The 19436-nt window shown below is 33.7% G+C and overlaps 3 protein-coding genes across 3 annotated transcripts in view; 2 read left to right on the plus strand and 1 right to left on the minus strand.

Moving 5' to 3' along the window:
• Positions 1–1230: 1230 nt before the first annotated feature.
• On the plus strand, positions 1231–10871 carry LOC128165931 (putative nuclease HARBI1). Its single transcript, XM_052830866.1, has 5 exons — positions 1231–1234; positions 2033–2267; positions 10280–10537; positions 10642–10744; positions 10827–10871. Exons 1-5 carry the CDS (start codon positions 1231–1233, stop codon positions 10869–10871), a joined length of 645 nt encoding a protein of 214 aa, XP_052686826.1.
• A 442-nt stretch (positions 10872–11313) lies between these two features.
• Positions 11314–12229, minus strand: LOC128165256 (uncharacterized). The gene is made up of 5 exons (XM_052829635.1): positions 12155–12229; positions 11967–12042; positions 11802–11846; positions 11545–11658; positions 11314–11471 (listed from the first exon to the last, which is right to left on the minus strand). The coding sequence occupies exons 1-5, from the start codon at positions 12227–12229 to the stop codon at positions 11314–11316; spliced, it is 468 nt and encodes a 155-aa protein (XP_052685595.1).
• A 135-nt stretch (positions 12230–12364) lies between these two features.
• The window catches only part of LOC128165932 (protein bicaudal C homolog 1-like), a 304614-nt gene continuing 297542 nt past the window's right edge, over positions 12365–19436 (plus strand). Inside the window, exons 1-2 of the mRNA XM_052830867.1 lie at positions 12365–12397; positions 13044–13269. Coding sequence (XP_052686827.1) covers positions 12365–12397; positions 13044–13269 — 259 coding nt within the window. The remainder of the gene's footprint in view (positions 12398–13043; positions 13270–19436) is intronic.

The following is a 19436-nucleotide window of genomic DNA, read 5'->3' on the forward strand; positions in this document are numbered from 1 at the left end:
TTTTGATTTCGATACATTTTATGTAAAAAGTTATTTGTAACCGTTCTTGATTTATCTGGAAGAGATCGTTGGAACTGATAACAAACAAGTTTTGGTTGCAGATTGTTAATCACATTTTTTAGCGTATTTTGTTCAACATTGCTCCTTAAATTTCCTTTTTTTTAATTTTGGGACGTTGATGATAAGTTCGGACTCATTTTGACCCCTTAAAATTCCTTATTACATAACATAGGAGTAAACAATTTTCATGTTTAGGTACATAACATTTCGATTAACATAATTGCTTCCGTAATGTATTACAAAATAGTTCACAATTAAAGGTTATGATTAAAAGATTTTAGAACTCTATCGGCTCCTAATTTGAATAGCCGTGATATAAAAAGAAAGCTCTTGTCATTTTAAACACATTTTGTTCAACAAGTATGTAGAAATTATGTACCGTTCTCGAGATGTCTGGAAGAGATCGTTTTAAGAGCCGACCCTATAACTCCTTTTAGGGACCGGATAACAAAAAAATTATGGTTGCAAATTGTTAACGACATTATTTGGGGCATCTTTTGTTCAACATTGCTTTTCAAAATTTCTCTCCATTTTCAGATATATAAGATCAAAATTTCGGACTGCTGGCCCCTTAAAATCCCTAAATACGTAACAAAGGAGTAAACAACTGTCATGTATAGGTACATAACGTTACGGTGAATATAATTGCTTCTATAAAGTATAACAAAATATTTCACATTAAAAAGATATTATCAGAATACTTTAGAGCCCTTTCGGCCCTTAATTTAAAGGGCCAGCCCCTTATCCCTAATGTCAAATGAAAGTTCTTGACTTTTTAAAGTTTTTCTGTTCTATAAGTCTTAACAAAATACTTTTGAGAAAAAAGATATTCAAAGAAAACCACAAAAAAATCATGACGCTTTTTATCTCAATTTTTAAGCGCAGACGAGCTTCAGTGTTTTTCGTCACAGAACAATGAAAATGCTTCTGTCATATCCACAAACATAGGTCTACAAACCCTGAAAATTTGAATCAAATATTTGTTTTCATTTAGGAGAAAAACACCGGACAAGCCGACCCTCTAAAAATCGTAAATACGTCAATATCTCTAAAACGGAAATGACGTCATCAATGTAAAAAATTTCCAATAAGGTTCAGATCAATATCTGTTAGTTCTGAAAGTTTCATTAAAATCAGCCAAGCCGTTCCCGAGAACTCGCGTGCACAAAAATGCGTAAGAAAAAAAAAGAATAATAATAAGGGAAACAGAAACAAAGCAATAACAAGAAGTTCTTCCGTTGGAAACGGAAGACCTTAATAATAATAAAAAGAAACAATAGAATAACAAGAGGGTCTTCCGTTGGAAACGGAAGACCCTAAAAAGAAACAACAGAATAACAAGAGGGTCTTCCGTTGGAAACGGAAGACCCTAATAATAATAAAAGAAACAATAGAATAACAATAGAATAACAAGAGGGTCTTCCGTTGGAAACGGAAGACCCTAATAAAAAGAAACAATAGAATAACAAGAGGGTCTTCTGTTGGAAACGGAAGACCCTAATAAAAAGAAGCAATAGAATAACAAGAGGGTCTTCCGTTGGAAACGGAAGACCCTAAAAACAATAGAATAACAAGAGGGTCTTCCGTTGAAAACGGAAGACCCTAATGAGAAAAAAAACCCGAAGAAAAACAATAAGGTCTTCCGTTGGAAACGGAAGACCTTAATAATAAAAAGAAACCGAAGAATAACAAGAGGGTCTTCCGTTGAAAACGGAAGACCCTAATAAAACAACCGCAAAGTATAATGCTTTAAAATGTGTTTGTTTTTCTTTTTAAGTTATAAATATGTTTTGTTTTTTTTTTAAGTTATAATATGATATTAAGGAGAGAGAGAGAGAGAGAGAGAGAGAGAGAGAGAGAGAGAGAGAGAGAGAGAGAGATTCACAAAGGTTTATGATGATTTATTGTACATATATAAATAAAGTTATTACAGATGACATTTTATTCGTACATATGTATATATACATTTTAGTTTGTGTGGCCATCAATTCGACGATGGAGAACATCACGTTCCCTAATGATGCAGATACTTTACGTTCTATAAAAGCTGATTTCTTTAAGATAGCGCATTTTCCCAATTATGTAGGGGCTATTGACGGGACCCTTATACCAATCAAAGGGATGAGTGGGTTGGCAGAACCTGCATTTATTTGCAGGAAGAATTACTGCGCCTTGAACATCCAGGCTGTGGCTGACCCAAATATGCGGTAATTAGGGTCTTCCGTTTCCAACGGAAGACCCTATTGTTTTTGTTTTTCTCTATTTTTCACTATTATTAAGGTCTTCCGTTTCCAACGGAAGACCTTTTTGTTTTTCTTCGGGTTTATTTTCTCATTCTTCTCCTTTTTTTTCTTACCGATTTTGTGTCAGCGATTACTCGAAAACTGTTTGATCGATTTTAATAAAATTTGCAGATCTTATTGATATTAGTTTAAACTTGATCGGAAATTTTTTTGGTTGATGACGTCATTTCCGTTTTTGAAATATCGACGTTTTCTTAATTTTCAGAGTGTCGGCTTGTCCAAGAGAGTTATCAAAAACTATAAAAGATATCAAGTTCAAAATTTCAGGAATGATAGACAAAAGATTGTAGATATGTAATAAGGCATTAATAAATTTCAGGCACAAAAGGCGCTAAAGCTCGGTAGGGCTCGAAAAATGAGATGAAAAAAGCGTTGTGATTTTGCTTGGTTTTCTTAGATTATCTTTTTTCTCACAAATATTTTGTTAAGACATGTAGAAGAACAAAAATTTATATTTACAAGATCTTTTGTTTGACTCCTAGAAAAAGGGGCTGGCCCCTCAAATTAAAGACCTAGAACCCTTTCAAGTTTTCACTTTATAACTCAAAAGCGGTTAAGATTTCGATATGGCTGTCGCGGCAAAAGTTGTTCATTATGATCTTATTAATGTCGTCACAATAATATTTTGTTCGGGTATTGCGTAATATGAGTGTAAAAAGCCAGACTTGTTACCATGTATTTGTGTTTTATTTGGCAAATAAACGGGGTATTTGTGCGTATAACTGACATAAAGGGTACCGGTTTACACACGGAAAGTGTTTAAACATTTTAGTTATTTTCTAGTGAAACACATTATGGATAAAAGAACTGTTTCTATGCAATGCATTTGAGTCGCATTTAAAATCTAGCTGTATACCGAACTGTGTATGTTAACAATTACGTATCCGATCCCTTGCCGCAGCCGAGGAAATAGGTCACAAATGGACTAGCGAGCGGTCTGCCGTTATCTAATACACAAGATTTGCGTCTTGCTGTAATGCACACATGGGTTTGTTTTATGTAGCTGCAAACACAAAACTTCCCATTTTAATGATTTTAATAGTAAATAAAAAAGATTATACCTTTACCTAATACCATAGACAGTGTACTAGCTTGCATTCGGAAAGTGTTTAAACAGTTTAATTCTTTTCTAGGGAAATATATTATGTGTATAAGAATTGCTTCTATGCAATGTATTTGAGTCGCATTTAAAATCTTGCTAGCTGTATTCCGAGCTTCATGTATGTAAACAATTATACGTATCCGATCCTGGCCAGTGGCCGAGAAAATAGGTCGCGGCTGGACTTGCGAGCGGTCTGCCGTTATCCAATACACAAGATATACGCATTGTTGTAATGCACACACGGGTTTATTTATGTAGCTGCAAACACAATGAATTCAGATTTTAACGATATTAAAGAGTAAATAAAAAAAAGACTATATTATTACCTACGAAGTATTGCTGTTTTGCTCTCGTAATTAAAAAAAAAATAGATAGTATGGCTGTCATTGAAAAAAAGGCGTTCTTTGTGTTCTTGTCTATGTCATGAAACAGTTTTATTGTTGGAAAATAAAATTCAGTTATCAAACTGCAAACGTTAATAGTTCAAACCCACCACGTTGAGTGTACATTTTCATAACACGGGCCGAGGAGATGCCGCGCTAGTGGACAGCCGATTCACTGTAGGACACATGCTTCTCGTGTTTATACGTTATCACACATTCCAATGCCCATTGATTCGTTGTTATTTTCATTTCCAACTATATTGGTTAACGATGCATCAAACCATTGATTTAAATCATAGTTCGTATAATAAAGGGAAAAAAAAGCTGCCATCAATGAATATAATACAATTGTACGTTTTACAGTCGTACGATTTGAAATGTAAATAAATTCACTTGTGTCCGTTTGTGACATTTTGCTGCTGAGAATTAAATGCATTACACTACCAATTTCAACAAAATATAGGCGATATTCACATATCTATGATAATGTGATACTTCATTTGGCTAACAAAATATTAGAATTTTTATGAGTTATGAGAGAGAGAGAGAGAGAGAGAGAGAGAGAGAGTTAAGCAGGATGTAGTAAGTAAAAGTTGAAATATATTTAAAAAGCGTTTGAGATAAGGCAGCTTAAGAAGTCCAATGTAACATGCTTGCGGTAGGTACGGGCACGATAAAACAAACCATTTTTAAACAAGTTGAGGTTTTATTTACATTCAGGCCGTAAAATAATAAGGGTCACAATATTGGTATAACCTCTTCTCAGTGGTAGTCAGATTCATTAAAAAGCAAACTCATTGCTGATTTTATTCATTTATAATTTACTTAAATAGTTAATTCATAAATTATATATAATTATATTAATAAAAACGTTTGTATGCTGTATTATGTATTTGCTGTCTGATTAGGACTGTTCTTCCCCAAAAAGAAGCGCTCGGCGATCGCGTAAAAAACGTTCTGTAAAGTACAACACCTGATTGGAGTACATGCTTATACATAGGCGTCGGAACCGGGGAGGGGGGGGGGGCTAGGGGGGGGCTTAGCCCCCCCCCCCCCCCCCCCCCAATTTTTTTGCAAAGTTATACCTAACCATTACAAACATAGCCTGATAGAGGGTTCAGCCCCCCCCCCCCACACACACTTTTTCTCGCAGGAAAGATTATTGTTCCTAAATATACATTGAAAGACAGAAGTTGGATTCAAATGCAGTCCAGCCCCCCCCCCCCCCCCCCCCACTTTCAATTTGCTTCCGACGCCAGTGTTATATACAATTTTTTGAAAATATGTACGTTTAACTAAGCGAAATTGTAGATGTCATGGAGTCAATAGGCAAATCAAATTCGCCAATCAGGCAATATCAGTTATCTAATGCCTATGACTGATAATTTTACAAGGTAAATTAATACATGTAAATATGAGTTTTAAAGCACTCCCTGCTCCCGTGTTAAAAGCTCCCGTTACCTGCATTCTTTTATTAACGATTTTGTGCACACATTTATTCGGAAATGGCTCAAATTTGTTACACGGGCCCGATAAGAAGATGAAAGGATGACCCCTAAAATTTCTTTCCCAAATATTTCAAGAACGGTCTCAAATTTCAAACACTGGTTGAATAACTTATAACTTAATTTGTACAAATTTTATGTGCATGAATGACAATGTTCCTGTAACTTAACAAAAAATGACACTTTTTGAAATGTAAAAGTTTCTGAATTCATCATTAAAATTAATAATGTTAGACGGCCCATGCAGCAAGTTTTTCTAGCCGAGTCTTTCGTTCATCAGCGCATCGATTGTGAACATTTCAGCGGGGTTTGGGGTTGCAACAAGAGGGTGAAACGACCACGAATTTTGACAGATTTGTCTACAAAGAGTTTAAAAGAGATGGATACAAAACACAGGTGCGATTATATCTTTAAGAGATAAAAAACAAGAAATCAAATTGACGCAAGCGTCAAATGGGCCGCAAAAATATAATTGTTGTATGAATCATTGGTTGTTAACATAAAAACACACCACAAAGAAGAAAATAAGAGTTGGTTGTACTAATCTTTATGGTAAATTTTAATATACTTTCAGCAACTTGTTTTGAAGAGTTTAACATTTTACTATTATCATAAAGAATCGATTTTGTTACTGTAAGCATTTCTAACGGAAATTGTATGATCATTGCCATAGTATGAAGTAATGGAGAACACATTGCATGATTTGTACATTACTCTAATACAAAGTTCAACTCATCATATTTCTCTTGGAGATTATGTATTTCAAACCATTTTGGTTTTTTCGTTGTTGCATTGTATTGAATGAAAACTTAATGCATTAGTTTAACATATGATTTTAAGGGACCTCATAATAAAATAAAAATTAGTACAAATTTTCCAGTCAATTCAAATTTTCATTTCTGTCATATTCTTGCGTAAATAATTGATATAAAGTTAAATGTCATTTCAGGATATTTTTTACAACATTTTACATAGAAATATAATAAATACACACGCAAAGTCATTATATTTGACACGGCACATAGAAATTCAAAAATATCATTTATATAAAATTTAATGACATTAAGGTCTTTAGTATTTCAGGTCTTTAGTATGTCCCGCATACCGATCCTGATGCATTGTTTTGAAAAGAATGAAGAACTCCGAAATTTTCCGAATAGATTATAGTCTCGATAAAAACGCGCCAAATACGACAATCTACTAAGTATTCACCTACTTTTCATTTACGAGTAAAACAAAAAATACGTGATATTTTCTAAAAGGCATAAAACATATTTCTACATGCAAATTTACTTTAAATTCATAAAAATAAGCATAGTATTAATTCTATTAAAAAAGAACTATCCCGCAGAAACGCAGTAACAATATTTAAATGTGTATCAAATAACGGACCGCCTTCCGGCGGCCCGTAATGATTAATCTGTTTGCCATAAATACCAATTTTTATCATAAGAATATTTTAACATTTGGATCCGCCGAATATTTTCATTTCCCTTCATTGTTTGGTGCCTGATTTGAAATAACGTTTCGAGGTATAATAAGTTGAGAATTAAATTTCTTCAAGCTGCATGTTCCGATTTGTCGGCCATTACAGTATCAAATAATTTTCCTTGCAAACCTAATAAATAATCTTACAAATTTATAGACGTATTTAAACGGAAGTGCTCTCCTTTCAACGTTAGAAATATTCAAAGTAAATAAAAATAAATTTGGAGCATACAAAAACCCCCCAAAATACATCATTGGAATGTTTAAAAAAGGAAACCGTTGGGTTTCATCCTCCGAATGATTGAGTTTATTCATCCTGCATGTTTTGCAATGATTATAAACAACGTAAACATCAAAACTATTAATGAACAAATGTACACTGCTTTATTTTTGTTTAAATAGTCATGCTGTATATTTTATATGTTATAATAGATTATATAAAAAAAACAGATGTCAAAGTCGTAATACAATCATACTAGCTTCGACGTAAGGGGCCAGTTTAAACACGCGGCGAAATAACGCAAAACCCTTTTATGTCGATTATTTTGCGAATACACAACAAAACTTGTCTAATCCGGCGGAGGGTGGTTCTGAAAAAAAAAAATGGCCGGATTAGGCAACATCCGGTTTGGAGGATATTGTTGCAAATTAAATTTAGTATTTAATGCAGTAGGTCCTGATCGTGTATTCTTGCAAAATGTTCAATTGTTCTGAATTATATTAGATTTCATCGATCTTATTTACGGTACAAATTTTCATTTTAAATATTTTTTTTCAAACAATAAATCCATAACGGAATACATACGATGGAAATCCTTGAATTAAATCGTCGTTATTGATAATCTTTCAAACATCCGATTTACCTGAAAAGTGCATGCTTAACCGTAAATTGTTAAACAAAACATTAACAAGTCAACAGGTGGCTGAAATACCTGATGGCGAGAACTGTTTTGATGCAGGGAAACAATAGATAAATATTAATATAAATGAGAATTTTATATAAAAAAAAATTGAGCATTTTGACAGAATAATATGCAACTCTGTACGTGTAGCCATGCAACGGAGATAACAAACGATATCGGCAGTCTTACTCCCGCAGTATCCTGAATCACGGCCTGAAAAAAATTGGGTGAACTATAATCTAATTATCCAATTGCAATTCATAACAAGACTTTACGGTATTAACTGAAAAAAGTTGCTTCTTTGGATCTATATTAACAGTTGTTTAAATCAATAGCAACGACAGAAAAATTGGTCAATTATTGAGCATTAATATCTCGCAGAAGGTCGATCGATCGATAAGTGGACGGACTACGGGAGATAACTCTCACTAATAATATGCAGTAGGCTTTTTCATTGCGCCGGTTAACAGAATAGATAGGATCCGGATTGCACAAATTTTTTTTAAACAAAAATTATGGGAAAATGTCAAGGGGCTGAATAATGTCGCCGGATTGGGCAGCATGCCGTAATAAACAACATCTGGATTGAACGAGTTTCAACATGTACATAATTTTTTCATTGAAATATGGCTTAATTGACAGGGAAAACTACATGTACTGCAACGTATATTATTGCACACATACTTAGCATAACCATCGTATCCAAGAAATCTATTGATTTTAACATGTGTTACGTAATTAGGTAATAACGTTTTTAGGGGTCAAACTTCATTTACAAATTACCATTTTTCCTTCGTAAACATTCACAGGATCAAAAACAGATTTCCTACGGATATTTATAATGGGGAATCTTTCCTCAATTCGGAAGTCTTTCGGAATATCTAGCACAATTTTTTAAAGTTATCATCCGGGCTTTATAATGGCTGATGCAATGCAAAATCCCCGTAGACGTTCTTTTTTTTAGCCGTGTATTAAAACCTGACAAGCTAGAGGGGGCGTTTCAAAAGGGAAATCTTGGGATTTTTTCATACTATCGAATGAACATCGTCTGAATCAAGAGATATTTACAAATATCAAATAATTTAAGAGAATGTGTGGCAAAAATATCTTGGGACAGACTTAAGGTATAATACGTTTATATATCCTTACAATATAATGATTTTCTCATGCGTTACCTAACTAGGGATATTAGGGGCCAGAGGTAAAAAAGTTTAATCTTGTCTATTTCAATTGAAAGAAATGCAAGTATTTAAAAAAGCAACGTAAGAGAACTTATAAAAAGCATTACAGGTAAGCATTAGTACTTCACTCCTATTTCCATATCATGTTTTGTTGTCGAAAAGTAAAGTCGATGACGTGATTTACCTTTTAAAAATCGGACGGAAGACCTCCTCGTTGCTCGCAACGAGATCGTGTCTAGTTATTATTTTTTTTCTTAACATTTTTCTTAAAACTCAAATATCTCAAATATGCTACAATGGATTTTTATGAAAATTTCACGAATAATACAAAATATCAAGGTCTTTAATAATGTACATTTTTGTTGATGACGTCACTTCCGGTCGGCCGTTATATTCGTTTTTCTTTTTGTAAAAAGTGATCTTGTCCTCCCTTTTTCGCAAAAACGATTAAAGATAGAAAATTAAAAGTTTCAGGCATGATAGATTTTTGAATTTCTAGGGGCGATCAGGTAAAACTACGATCGTCCGTCACTTCCGGTCCGCTCAAACAGCATTTTTGGAAAATTGTGTTTTAAAATTTCTTAAAATCAAATAATCTACAATTTTTTTTCCATCAGAATATATGTTTTAAACTTATCAAATTTTAATATGAGCAGGTCGTCCGTCACTTCCGGTCGTCACCGGAAGTGATTGTAATATTTCGATTTTTGGAATTTAAAAGCATATGCGTTTGTTGACTTTTTTGTACTTAATACAAAACTAAAAACCGTTTTAAAATCGGAGAACGCATTGCGGAGATATTGAAGTTTAAAAATGACGTTTTCCGGAAATCTGCATTTCGCAGTGTAGGTTGAAAAATTAGTTTAAAAGGAAGTTAATATGATAGTAAATCGTACCAAATGTCAACAGTTTAATTGAACCCTATCAATTCAAAATCAAACGAAAGACCCATTTGTTGCTCGCAACAAGGTGCTTTCAGGTAATTCAGGCATTCTCGAGAAATTAGGCGTCAAAATTCTGAAGCGAGAGTTTGAGTAGCTCAGTCGATAGAGTCGTGGACATGGCCAAGGTGACCCGGGTTCAAGCCCCGATTGTTGCAATTTTTTTTTTTACTATTTTTCGCTTAGATCTACGATTTTATCTTTGAAGTGATAAGTTTAATCTAATATATTCAAAAATCGGACGGAAGACCCATTCGTTGCTCGCAACGAGATCGTGTCTAATTGAAATATATTTTTGATCTAATCTAATAATGTACATGTGATCGAGATATTGTCTAGAGATGGTGTTTACAATGAGTTTAAATTAAAACTTATTTTCGTAAATTTAAAAATCTTCTATGATTTTATTCAAAGATTTCTCCACATCAACACGTGTTTTCCCGGAGCCAGCCACGACGCGTATGTGCTCCGGTCTTCTGGCGTCCCAGCAATCATGGAAACATTGCCAGAAGGGGGATGGTTACTTGGGGATTCAGGTTACCCCCTGAAAGAATGGTTACTTACACCATTTTTGTCACCAAGTAACCCCCAAGAAGAAAAATACAATGAAGCTCTATCAAAGACGAGAATAGTTGTTGAGAGGGCATTCGGAGTTCTAAAATCCAGATTTCGGTATTTTTTTTTTACTTCTAACTCGTACGTAAACATTTTAATTTGAAATACATACGATCTTATTTATTGCTGAAATGATATACTTTCCACGAATTCTTTTAAAGGTGTTTGCATTCAAGTGGTGGGGGACTTCGGTTTTCACCGCAAATATGCTCCAAAGTCATTGAAACATGTTTCAGACTGCACAACACAGCGATCATTGCAAAGGTCCCCCCCCCCCCCCCCCCCCCGACAACAAGGGCTTGTTCAAAACATTAACCGTAATGATATCGTTACTGCAAATGTATAGGAAACAGCGCAGCAACTGAGGATACGTGTGGCTGGCTTGTTATGACATTTGACCTGAACAAGACATTTCATATTAATGTTGTTATTTATGAAATAAACTATTTTAATATTTATTATGAATATCCATAAACTTAAATGCATTTATAAAGTTTTCTTAAACAAAAATTTAGATTGTATATAATCAAAATCTGTAAATAAATGCAAAGTATAATTATTTTTTACAACAACATAAATTTAACACCTCATGGTATTGATATTGTATTTTTATTTTTTGCAGTTTATTTCGCTTTTGCATGGAGATAACACTTCCCAACTCCAAAACAAGTTATTAAGTTATAATGATTTTAAACATTTGGGAACTCCTATGTCTGTAATATACGTATGAATGATATGATACCGACACTTGTCGTATGTTTAATTACAGATACCCCCCCCCCCCCCCCCAAAAAGGCAGATGTTCACAACCATAATTTATTCTCTTTGTGGTCCTATCTATTCTTTTTTTCCAACGCAGACGCTATGCGCTCAAGAGCACCAGCTTTCCTCTCTTCGATCTCGAGTCTTCTCTCTTCAATGCTTGCTCTGAATCTTTTTATTTGAATCAGTTCATCCATCTCTGAGCCTTGTTGGTATAAATCCTCTCTATCTGTGCGAAAAAATAATAATCTCGGATGTAAAATATTTTCTTGCAGAAAAAAAAATATGAAAATTTGTCCTACCTTTCTTTCCAGTTCTTCCCCTTTTCATCGTTGCCTCAGTATTCTTTTTCTCTTCATGAACATTTTCTGGTACACCAGCGTTGGCGTTCTCATCAGGAAGTTCAACTTCAGTGACTTCAAAATTTAATTTTTGTTAAAAATTCAGTACAATGAACTTTATATTTAATTTGAATATTTAATATGAAAAAAAATGAAAATACTACAAGTATACTATTATCTTTAAATAACATTAATTGATAAAATAAATAAATACCTACCAACAAATGACAACTGTGGATCCAAACTCTTGGCTGAGAGAGATGCTTGATTAAAAGCAATAACTTATGCTTTAAATTTGTATGTGTTACCCAATTCGTAATACTGGTATCCTTTTTTTTGCATTCCTAAAAGGCACCAAATCATAAATCAGATTTTAACTGTACCTGTTTCGTGAGCCCTTCCTGTGTCAACCCCTCCCTCTATTCCATGAATAAGTTCTTCGGGAATCATTGCTAAAACCTGTAATTAAATTAACTATAACAAAAATGATATGTTCATTTATAATTAGAATAACTACCATGTTAAATTCAGAAGGAAAAGGCAAAAAATTAAAATAAATTTATTTTCATACATCAAGTTCCCATGGCTTAAAATAGACCTCGGGTGGTGGGCCCCCTCCTGTTGTCGTTGACTGCTTTTTTCGCATCGCTTCCTTTTTCTTTACATTTGTGCGTGCGTCTTTCCATTTTTTCTTTACCTCGTCCACTTCCCTTCTACAGCAAGTTATTGAAGCAGCGTTGATTCTATGAGAAAGTTATTAATAAAAGTTATTTTTACGAAAATGTTAACCCAAAAAATTTGGAAGTGTGTTTTTGTGCGCGGGGGTGGGGGGTGAGGGGGTGAACAAATTACTAAATTATTAACAAAGGAAATTAAAAAATATCGATCTGCTCCGGCTTTAATTTGCCCCGACCCAGGTTTGCCTACCCATTTTACCAAAACTCGTCGGAATATGCATATATGATCCAATAGTACATAATATGATGATACTTTTATATTTACATTTTCCAGTGTCTTTGCCTGTGATAACACTACGTATCGATTTTGTACTATAAAATTACGCCAAATTGAGGCGCCAGCGGGGTTTGCTAATTTAGATGTATAGGCCTATAGATGGCTTAAAATTATATAAATATAAGCAATAAGGAATCATTCTTTGAATATTATGCGGTGATAATTTCGGTCGGGGCGTGATCAAATCTATCATAAAGCCCTTCGGGCTTTATTAGATTTGATCACGCCCCGACCGAAATTATCACCTCATAATACTCAAAGAATGATTCCTTATTCCCTATTTATATACATAAAAAAGTTGGGGGGGGGGGGACTCCATGATATTTCAATATTTTTTTGCTGCGAGAAAAAGTGGGGGGCGTCCCCCCCCCCCCTGATGCTTCGTGCCTGGACATTGAACGGTTTTAGGCTTTGTAGTATGAGAGATGTGTACGATAATTATATAGGTTGAATGGCTTCATGATCGGGATCGGCACGCCACTTGTACCCTACATACCCACTTCCGTTCCAATGAAAAAAATGATATGGCGGATAAACAGTCAGTGCAGTCTACAACAATGCTAGGGAATCTAGACCATAATGCTGCACAACCAACCATAGATGAGTTGAAACCTGATTACATTGAGGAAAGATTTCGCGTAGATCGCAAAAAACTGGAGCAGATGCTTCAAGGTAGTGTACAGTAATGTATTTATTAACCCGAGTTTTTAAAACCATACATAAAGCCTCCACTATCATACTATGAATAAAAAAAATGGTTTGAAAAGCTATCAGAAACAGTTTTTGGTATTTATGTTTTACGATGCTTATGTTAGTACGATCTTGCTCCTGAATTTTGCCAATTTTAAATCAGATTTTAAATATACATGGGTAAACAGTGCAACCTTTGGGCTTAGCGCAGATTTTTAAGTAAGTTAAAACGGAGAACGTATTGGCTCTGGATCATTATCAGCTAAAATCAATAATAAATCGAGAACATAATCCAAGAGATGCTAATCAAGCTTCTGCAAAAAGTAAAGAAACATTAACAGGTCTAGCACAATCTCTTAATTTAGCTAACTGGTGTGCGACGATTTCTCGCCAAGTACCATTTCTCACTAGTACATTGTAACGTCATTTCATTAACGCATAAAATTATACACGAAAAATGACGACACAATGTACTGGCGAGAAATGGTACTTATCGAGAACTGATTGCACCCCAGTATAGCTTGAAAAATAAAATTTAATAAAGCTATTCAAAATAGCTTGATAATGGTATATCCTGTAGTGTTGTTATGATAGTCACCAACTATCGAAAAATCGTTGCTGAAGGCTGCAAGTAGGGTTGGATACCGGTACACGGTACCAATACTGTACCGAATACTTGCTTTAAAAATACCGGTAAAATACCGTTTCATTTAATATCGGTACTAATAACGGTATTTTTGTATCTTTGAAACCTTTTTATACAATTAAAATGATTTTAAAAAACGATAACAGACTTTCTCCACGAATGAAAAGGATAGGCTAATTAGCGAAATATGCACTTTCCCATTCTAGTGCGATCCTTAATTCGACTTCCAATACTTTAATAAATCAGTACATACATTTAAAAAAAAAAACTAAAATACATTTACAATGATAGTGTTTAATTTTATTCTGATAATAAATGTAAATTAAAAAGACAAAATAGTGCAAAAGTTTTCTATTTATTTCCGTTCTATTTTCTGATGTTTCGTCAATTAGTGCAACCAAACAATGGCTGACAACCGGGTAAACCGCTCGGCTATTTAGTCTCATTTCAGTAGGAAATCAGATGGTGGTGTTTGCAACAATTGCCAGTTATTTTGCCTGGGAAAAGGGGAAAACACAAGGAACTTTACTGAACATTTGAGAATCAGATTCAATTTATTTGTCTGTTAATCTTTTATTAAAAGATTGAAGCATAAACATAGTTTGTAAACTCATATGTTATTGTAAACATATTATACTATCTTTATAAATTATAACACTGAAAGATCAAAAACACATTTATTGAAAAAAATAATTATCATTCTCGTTTATTGAGGTCTAGTACCGTATCGTTAAAAATACTGTATCATTTCAAAAATACCGGTATGGTATCGTACCGTTTCATCCTTAACGGTATCCAACCCTAGCTGCAAGTAGGTGACAACCGATATGAAAGGACTATGTTCGGTATGGTCAAATATCTGCCCCCGATTTCAACCAATTTTTAAATAGTATCGTATGAAAATGAAATCTTCACAAATCATTGTAAAGAGGATGCCTATAACTTTAATCTTGATTCTAGTCATCATTGCTCACTCGCTGTTTATCTATGACGTCACTTAAATGACCTAATTCCCGCAAATTTGCAAACAAATGAAAATATTTTCATTTTTGCTCTATATTTTGCATTTGGAAGTATAGAGCGCAGGTCTGCTCAAGTGCGATTTTAACATATGTTTTTCTTCAGATAGTTAATATATATATTATACTAAAAAATGGTACTTGAGCAAGCCTGCGCTCGATGTTTGGCAGTCGAAAAACCATCGGAAAACACCCATATTTTGCTACAAAACATCAATTTATCAAAATAATGCAATATTCATGACGTCATTTCTACATTATGACGTCACTGTGGTGATAACCTTTTACACCTTTATTTCCAATATGATTTAAACTATCTTTCACCTTATTTTAAAGCTCTTTCTAAAACTTTGATTTTGGGGGGCAAAAATTGCATAAAACCGCACTTAGTCCTTTTATCATGGATAATCACTTAAAGAACTGGGAACGTTAACGCCAGTTTCCCACTTAATTTTACATCCAAATATTTTAGAATTTCTGTCAGATATTCAAAAATGGAGTTATATACTAAAGAATATAATCAAATCCTAATTAATTTATATCCAAAAAAAATTTGTAGTCAAGCTATTATTTTTTCTAAACAAAAGTTTTAATTATTTTTTTAAACTTTACAAAGCAAAATGCTTTTCTAGCTCACCTTAGCTGAAAGCTCAAGTGAGCTATTCTGATCACATTTTGTCCATCGTCCCTCCATCCATCTGTCTATCTCATTCTGTAAACTTTTTACATTTTGAACTTCTTCTCTAAAACCACTTGACCAACAAATTTCAAGTTAATTTGGCACAAAGCATCCATATGGGAAGGCAAATATAAATTGCAGAAATGAAAGACCAATCTTAAATTTATTCAAAGCAGAGAAAACCGAAACTGTAGAAAAAGGGGGGTGCATTTTTAAAAAATCTTCTCAAGAACTACTGAATCAAATTCAACGTAATTTAGCATAAATAATCATTATGGAAAGTAAAATATAAATTGCAAAAAGTATGGGCTAATTCTGTTTCAAATCTGAGTTATTATGAAAATAATAATAAAGGAAAGGCATGTTTTAATCAGTTTATAGCTTCAGGTTCGGTATTCCATACCTGTCATTTTTTCATACTTCTAAAATGAGGTTCTTTGTTTAAAGCAGCCATGACGTATGATAAACAGGTTGATCTGACAAAGATGAATTTGTTTGTTGTGCAACACTTTGTGATCGGTAACTTTGCCAGAATTTCCTCTGAAAAAAAAAGTTAAAGTCAGCCTGTATTCTGAGTTCATGATCTTGAAAATTAAACCCAAAGGCAATGTTAAAATGATTACAACCAAATTCAAAAGACTCAATAAACCAGGGCTCAAGCTGCACATCGCATTTGTTGCTTTTTGCGAATTTCAGAATTAAATGCGACAGTTTTTAGTCAAATGCAATAGTTATACCCAGATTTCATTGAAAATCACCTAGCCTTTTGTTTTGGTTGCATAATCTCTTCCAAGCGACAGTCTATAGCTGGACTTTACGCTTGACTGATTTAAGACAATGACACAGGTAAACGGTGGAAGCCATCTGTAAGCGGGGTATACACAACTGTCTTTAAAAAATGATAGGTGATTTTCACACCTTATAACAGATAAGTGGATTTGTAATTAACCACCGACATATCTAATGCTTTCATCAACTGAGCTTACAATGTGATCGTCATTTCACAAAGCATGTGGATACACACAACAAAAAACTGCATGAAACAAAATAAATATTTTGAAAAAGTGTAACTAGTTTAAAGAAACAGTACAGCGCATCTTATCGAAAAACCGACTTGAGAAAATTTTCCGATCGGGTTCGGTATTTTTGTACTACTCATGAATGTATAAACTTTCAGAAAATTACAAAGTTCTCCATGCAATAAATCTTATTATTTCCTTAAAATTAATAATTACGTATAACCTATCACATAAATACATCGCAACATGTTCGGGGTTCAGCCTTCTATACTATTACGCATGCGTATTTACTGTAAACAATACACATGCAGGGCTCGCGAAGAATCTCCTGGACAGGTTTGTTGATAAAAATATGTCTTTTCTACTTCTCATAGGTAATAACTGTTCAAAGTTTTTAAAATAACCACAATTATAATTTTGTAAGCATGTATTTTTCGTGTTTGTCATAGGAGTTGCTACAACCTAAATCTATTTTTATAAATGAGGCCCCTTGAGGAGTTATTTGACATATTTATGTCTATTCATTTTAAAATGAACCTAAATTGGTAAACCATTTATAAATTATCGAGTAAGTAAGGATGCGTTTCATTTAGAGAATCGCTTTAACCTTGTTTTCCATGATGACCGTAGTGGGACGAAGATCTTGTAGTTTTCAGCACGTGTCAATTACTGTCAGTCAAAGTCCACGTGGTACAAATAAACGATATAAGATTATTCCGGTTTGTACGACCCTTGAATTTCCGGAAGCTCATAATTACGTTAATTAAATATGTGAAAGGGATTTTCATGTATTTCAACTTTTACAATAAACGTTATTTCTTATTCCCTAACGATACAATAGGTAAATCTGAAGTTATTCACACATGTGTTTTCAGCTGTACTGTCTCTTTAAGGTATGATATATGGTTGATCAAAATTGCTTAATTTAAATTGTCATGTAACTTTTTTGGACAAGGTGTTTAGACTTAAATTTCTGACATCGTAAGGGTAGCCTATAAATAGAATTATGTAGCAAACTTGGAATTTTTACATTTAAATTTAGCTAGAATGTCACAGTTCAATTACTAATTATTTGAAACAAAAGAAATATCATTTGGAATGATAATTTTGACTGTTAATCACAATCTTCACCTTTAGCCATCTTCAGTCAGAATTTCCTCTGTTCCCGAAATTAACACAAACTACATACATGTATATCTATTTAGCGATGATGTTCAAACACCAATCAACAAGACAAGTAAATGCAATAACAATCATGTTTTTTGGTTGAATAATATTACAATACAGCAAATTGGCTCTCTCTTGCTCTATTTTTAAAAAATAAATTTAAACATAGGAAAACAAATTAAAAGATGAAATCTGTATAAAATAAAATTTCTAAAAAGATCTAAAAAGCTCTACACTTGTCACAAGATGTCAATATTTAAAAACACATAGATCCATAATGCATGATTACATTTTTATAAATATTTGTAATAATTTGATATAAATAAAATGGTAGTTTTGGGTATGCATATTATATGTACATGTAGGATCTAAAACTAGTATTCTAGTATTGTGATAAATACTATGATAGAAGAAAATGATTTATTATATTATGCGAAAGTTTGCGACACAAAATTTTGAGTCAGTGTGAGCCCTGATAAACCCCTGTTGTGATTAATAACTGGCAACTGTCTCACCTTTATGGGTTGTAAATACAGGTGATGCATCACATAATTATATATACTTTGAATTGAAAATTACAAACAATGTTTATTACTTTAAATGCTGTTATTACAATTAGTTGGTAACTTATAATTAGTTAATAACTCTGCCAAATTAATGCTAAAATAATCATAAAATCGTTTGTTTTCAGTTATCTTTAAAAAATAAGGTCCTCTACATAACTGTTGTAATTGGGTCAAAGGGTTGGCTTAATCAGGGTTGGGGCCAATTACTTTGAAAAACAACTAAATACTTCCAAATACATTGATAATTTTATCAATTACTTGCAAACCGTAATTGTAATATCAGCATGAAAAGTAATAAACATCGGTTGTAATTTTCAATGCACACTATCACCCGTTTTTAGCTCACTGAGACGAAGTCAGGGGGAGCTTATGCTATACCCTCGGCGTCGGCGTCGGTTTCGGCGTGGGCGTCCGGACCTGGTTAAAGTTTTTGTGGCAGGTCCTGTTTCTAAGCTATTACTTGTCCTATCTTCACCAAACTTGCATGGATGATGCATCTGGACCTACTTATGGACTTGAAAGACTTGGATGCTGAATCTTAGTCCTAAATTTCAGATGCTGGAGGAGGTTAAGGTTGTTGAACCAGGTTAAAGTTTTTGTTGCAGGTGCTCTTTGATAGCAATATCTAAGTTACTGCTGGTCCGTACTTCACCAAACTTGCATGGATGGGGTGTCTTATGATACTGATGCACCAGGCAGGCTTGGGTGCTGAATCTGAGCCATAGGTTTCGGATGCTGAAGGAGGTTACGGTTTTTAGAGCTGGTTAAAGTTTTGGTTGCAGGTGCCCTCTGATGATTATATCTTAGTTACTACTTGTCCTAACTTCACCAAACTTCCATGGATGGTGCATCTTATGATACTGATGCACCTGACAGGCTTGAATGCCGAGTCTGAGCCATAGGTTTCAGATGCTGGATATGGTTAAGTTTTTTGGAACAGGTCACATGTTTAATAGATAATAGTACTATTTCAGACTTGCAAAGTTGATTAAACTGTTATATGAATGAATCACAGAGGAAGCTTCAGATGCAGAGCTTGATCTCCATTATCAA

Source organism: Crassostrea angulata, chromosome 10 (assembly GCF_025612915.1).
Source record: "Crassostrea angulata isolate pt1a10 chromosome 10, ASM2561291v2, whole genome shotgun sequence".
In the NCBI taxonomy this organism is placed as follows: domain Eukaryota; kingdom Metazoa; phylum Mollusca; class Bivalvia; order Ostreida; family Ostreidae; genus Magallana; species Magallana angulata.

Coding starts and splice junctions, on each gene's coding strand:
- LOC128165931 (XM_052830866.1), top strand. Junction 2,268..10,279: donor GTGGCTGACCCAAATATGCG/GTAATTAGGGTC, acceptor TTTTATTCAAAG/ATTTCTCCACATCAACACGT. Junction 10,538..10,641: donor GTTCTAAAATCCAGATTTCG/GTATTTTTTTTT, acceptor ATTCTTTTAAAG/GTGTTTGCATTCAAGTGGTG.
- LOC128165256 (XM_052829635.1), bottom strand. CDS start 12,229: ATGCGAAAAAAGCAGTCAACGACAACAGGAGGGGGCCCACCACCCGAG. Junction 12,043..12,154: donor TTAAGCCATGGGAACTTGAT/GTATGAAAATAA, acceptor ATTTAATTACAG/GTTTTAGCAATGATTCCCGA. Junction 11,847..11,966: donor AGGAAGGGCTCACGAAACAG/GTACAGTTAAAA, acceptor CTTTTAATCAAG/CATCTCTCTCAGCCAAGAGT.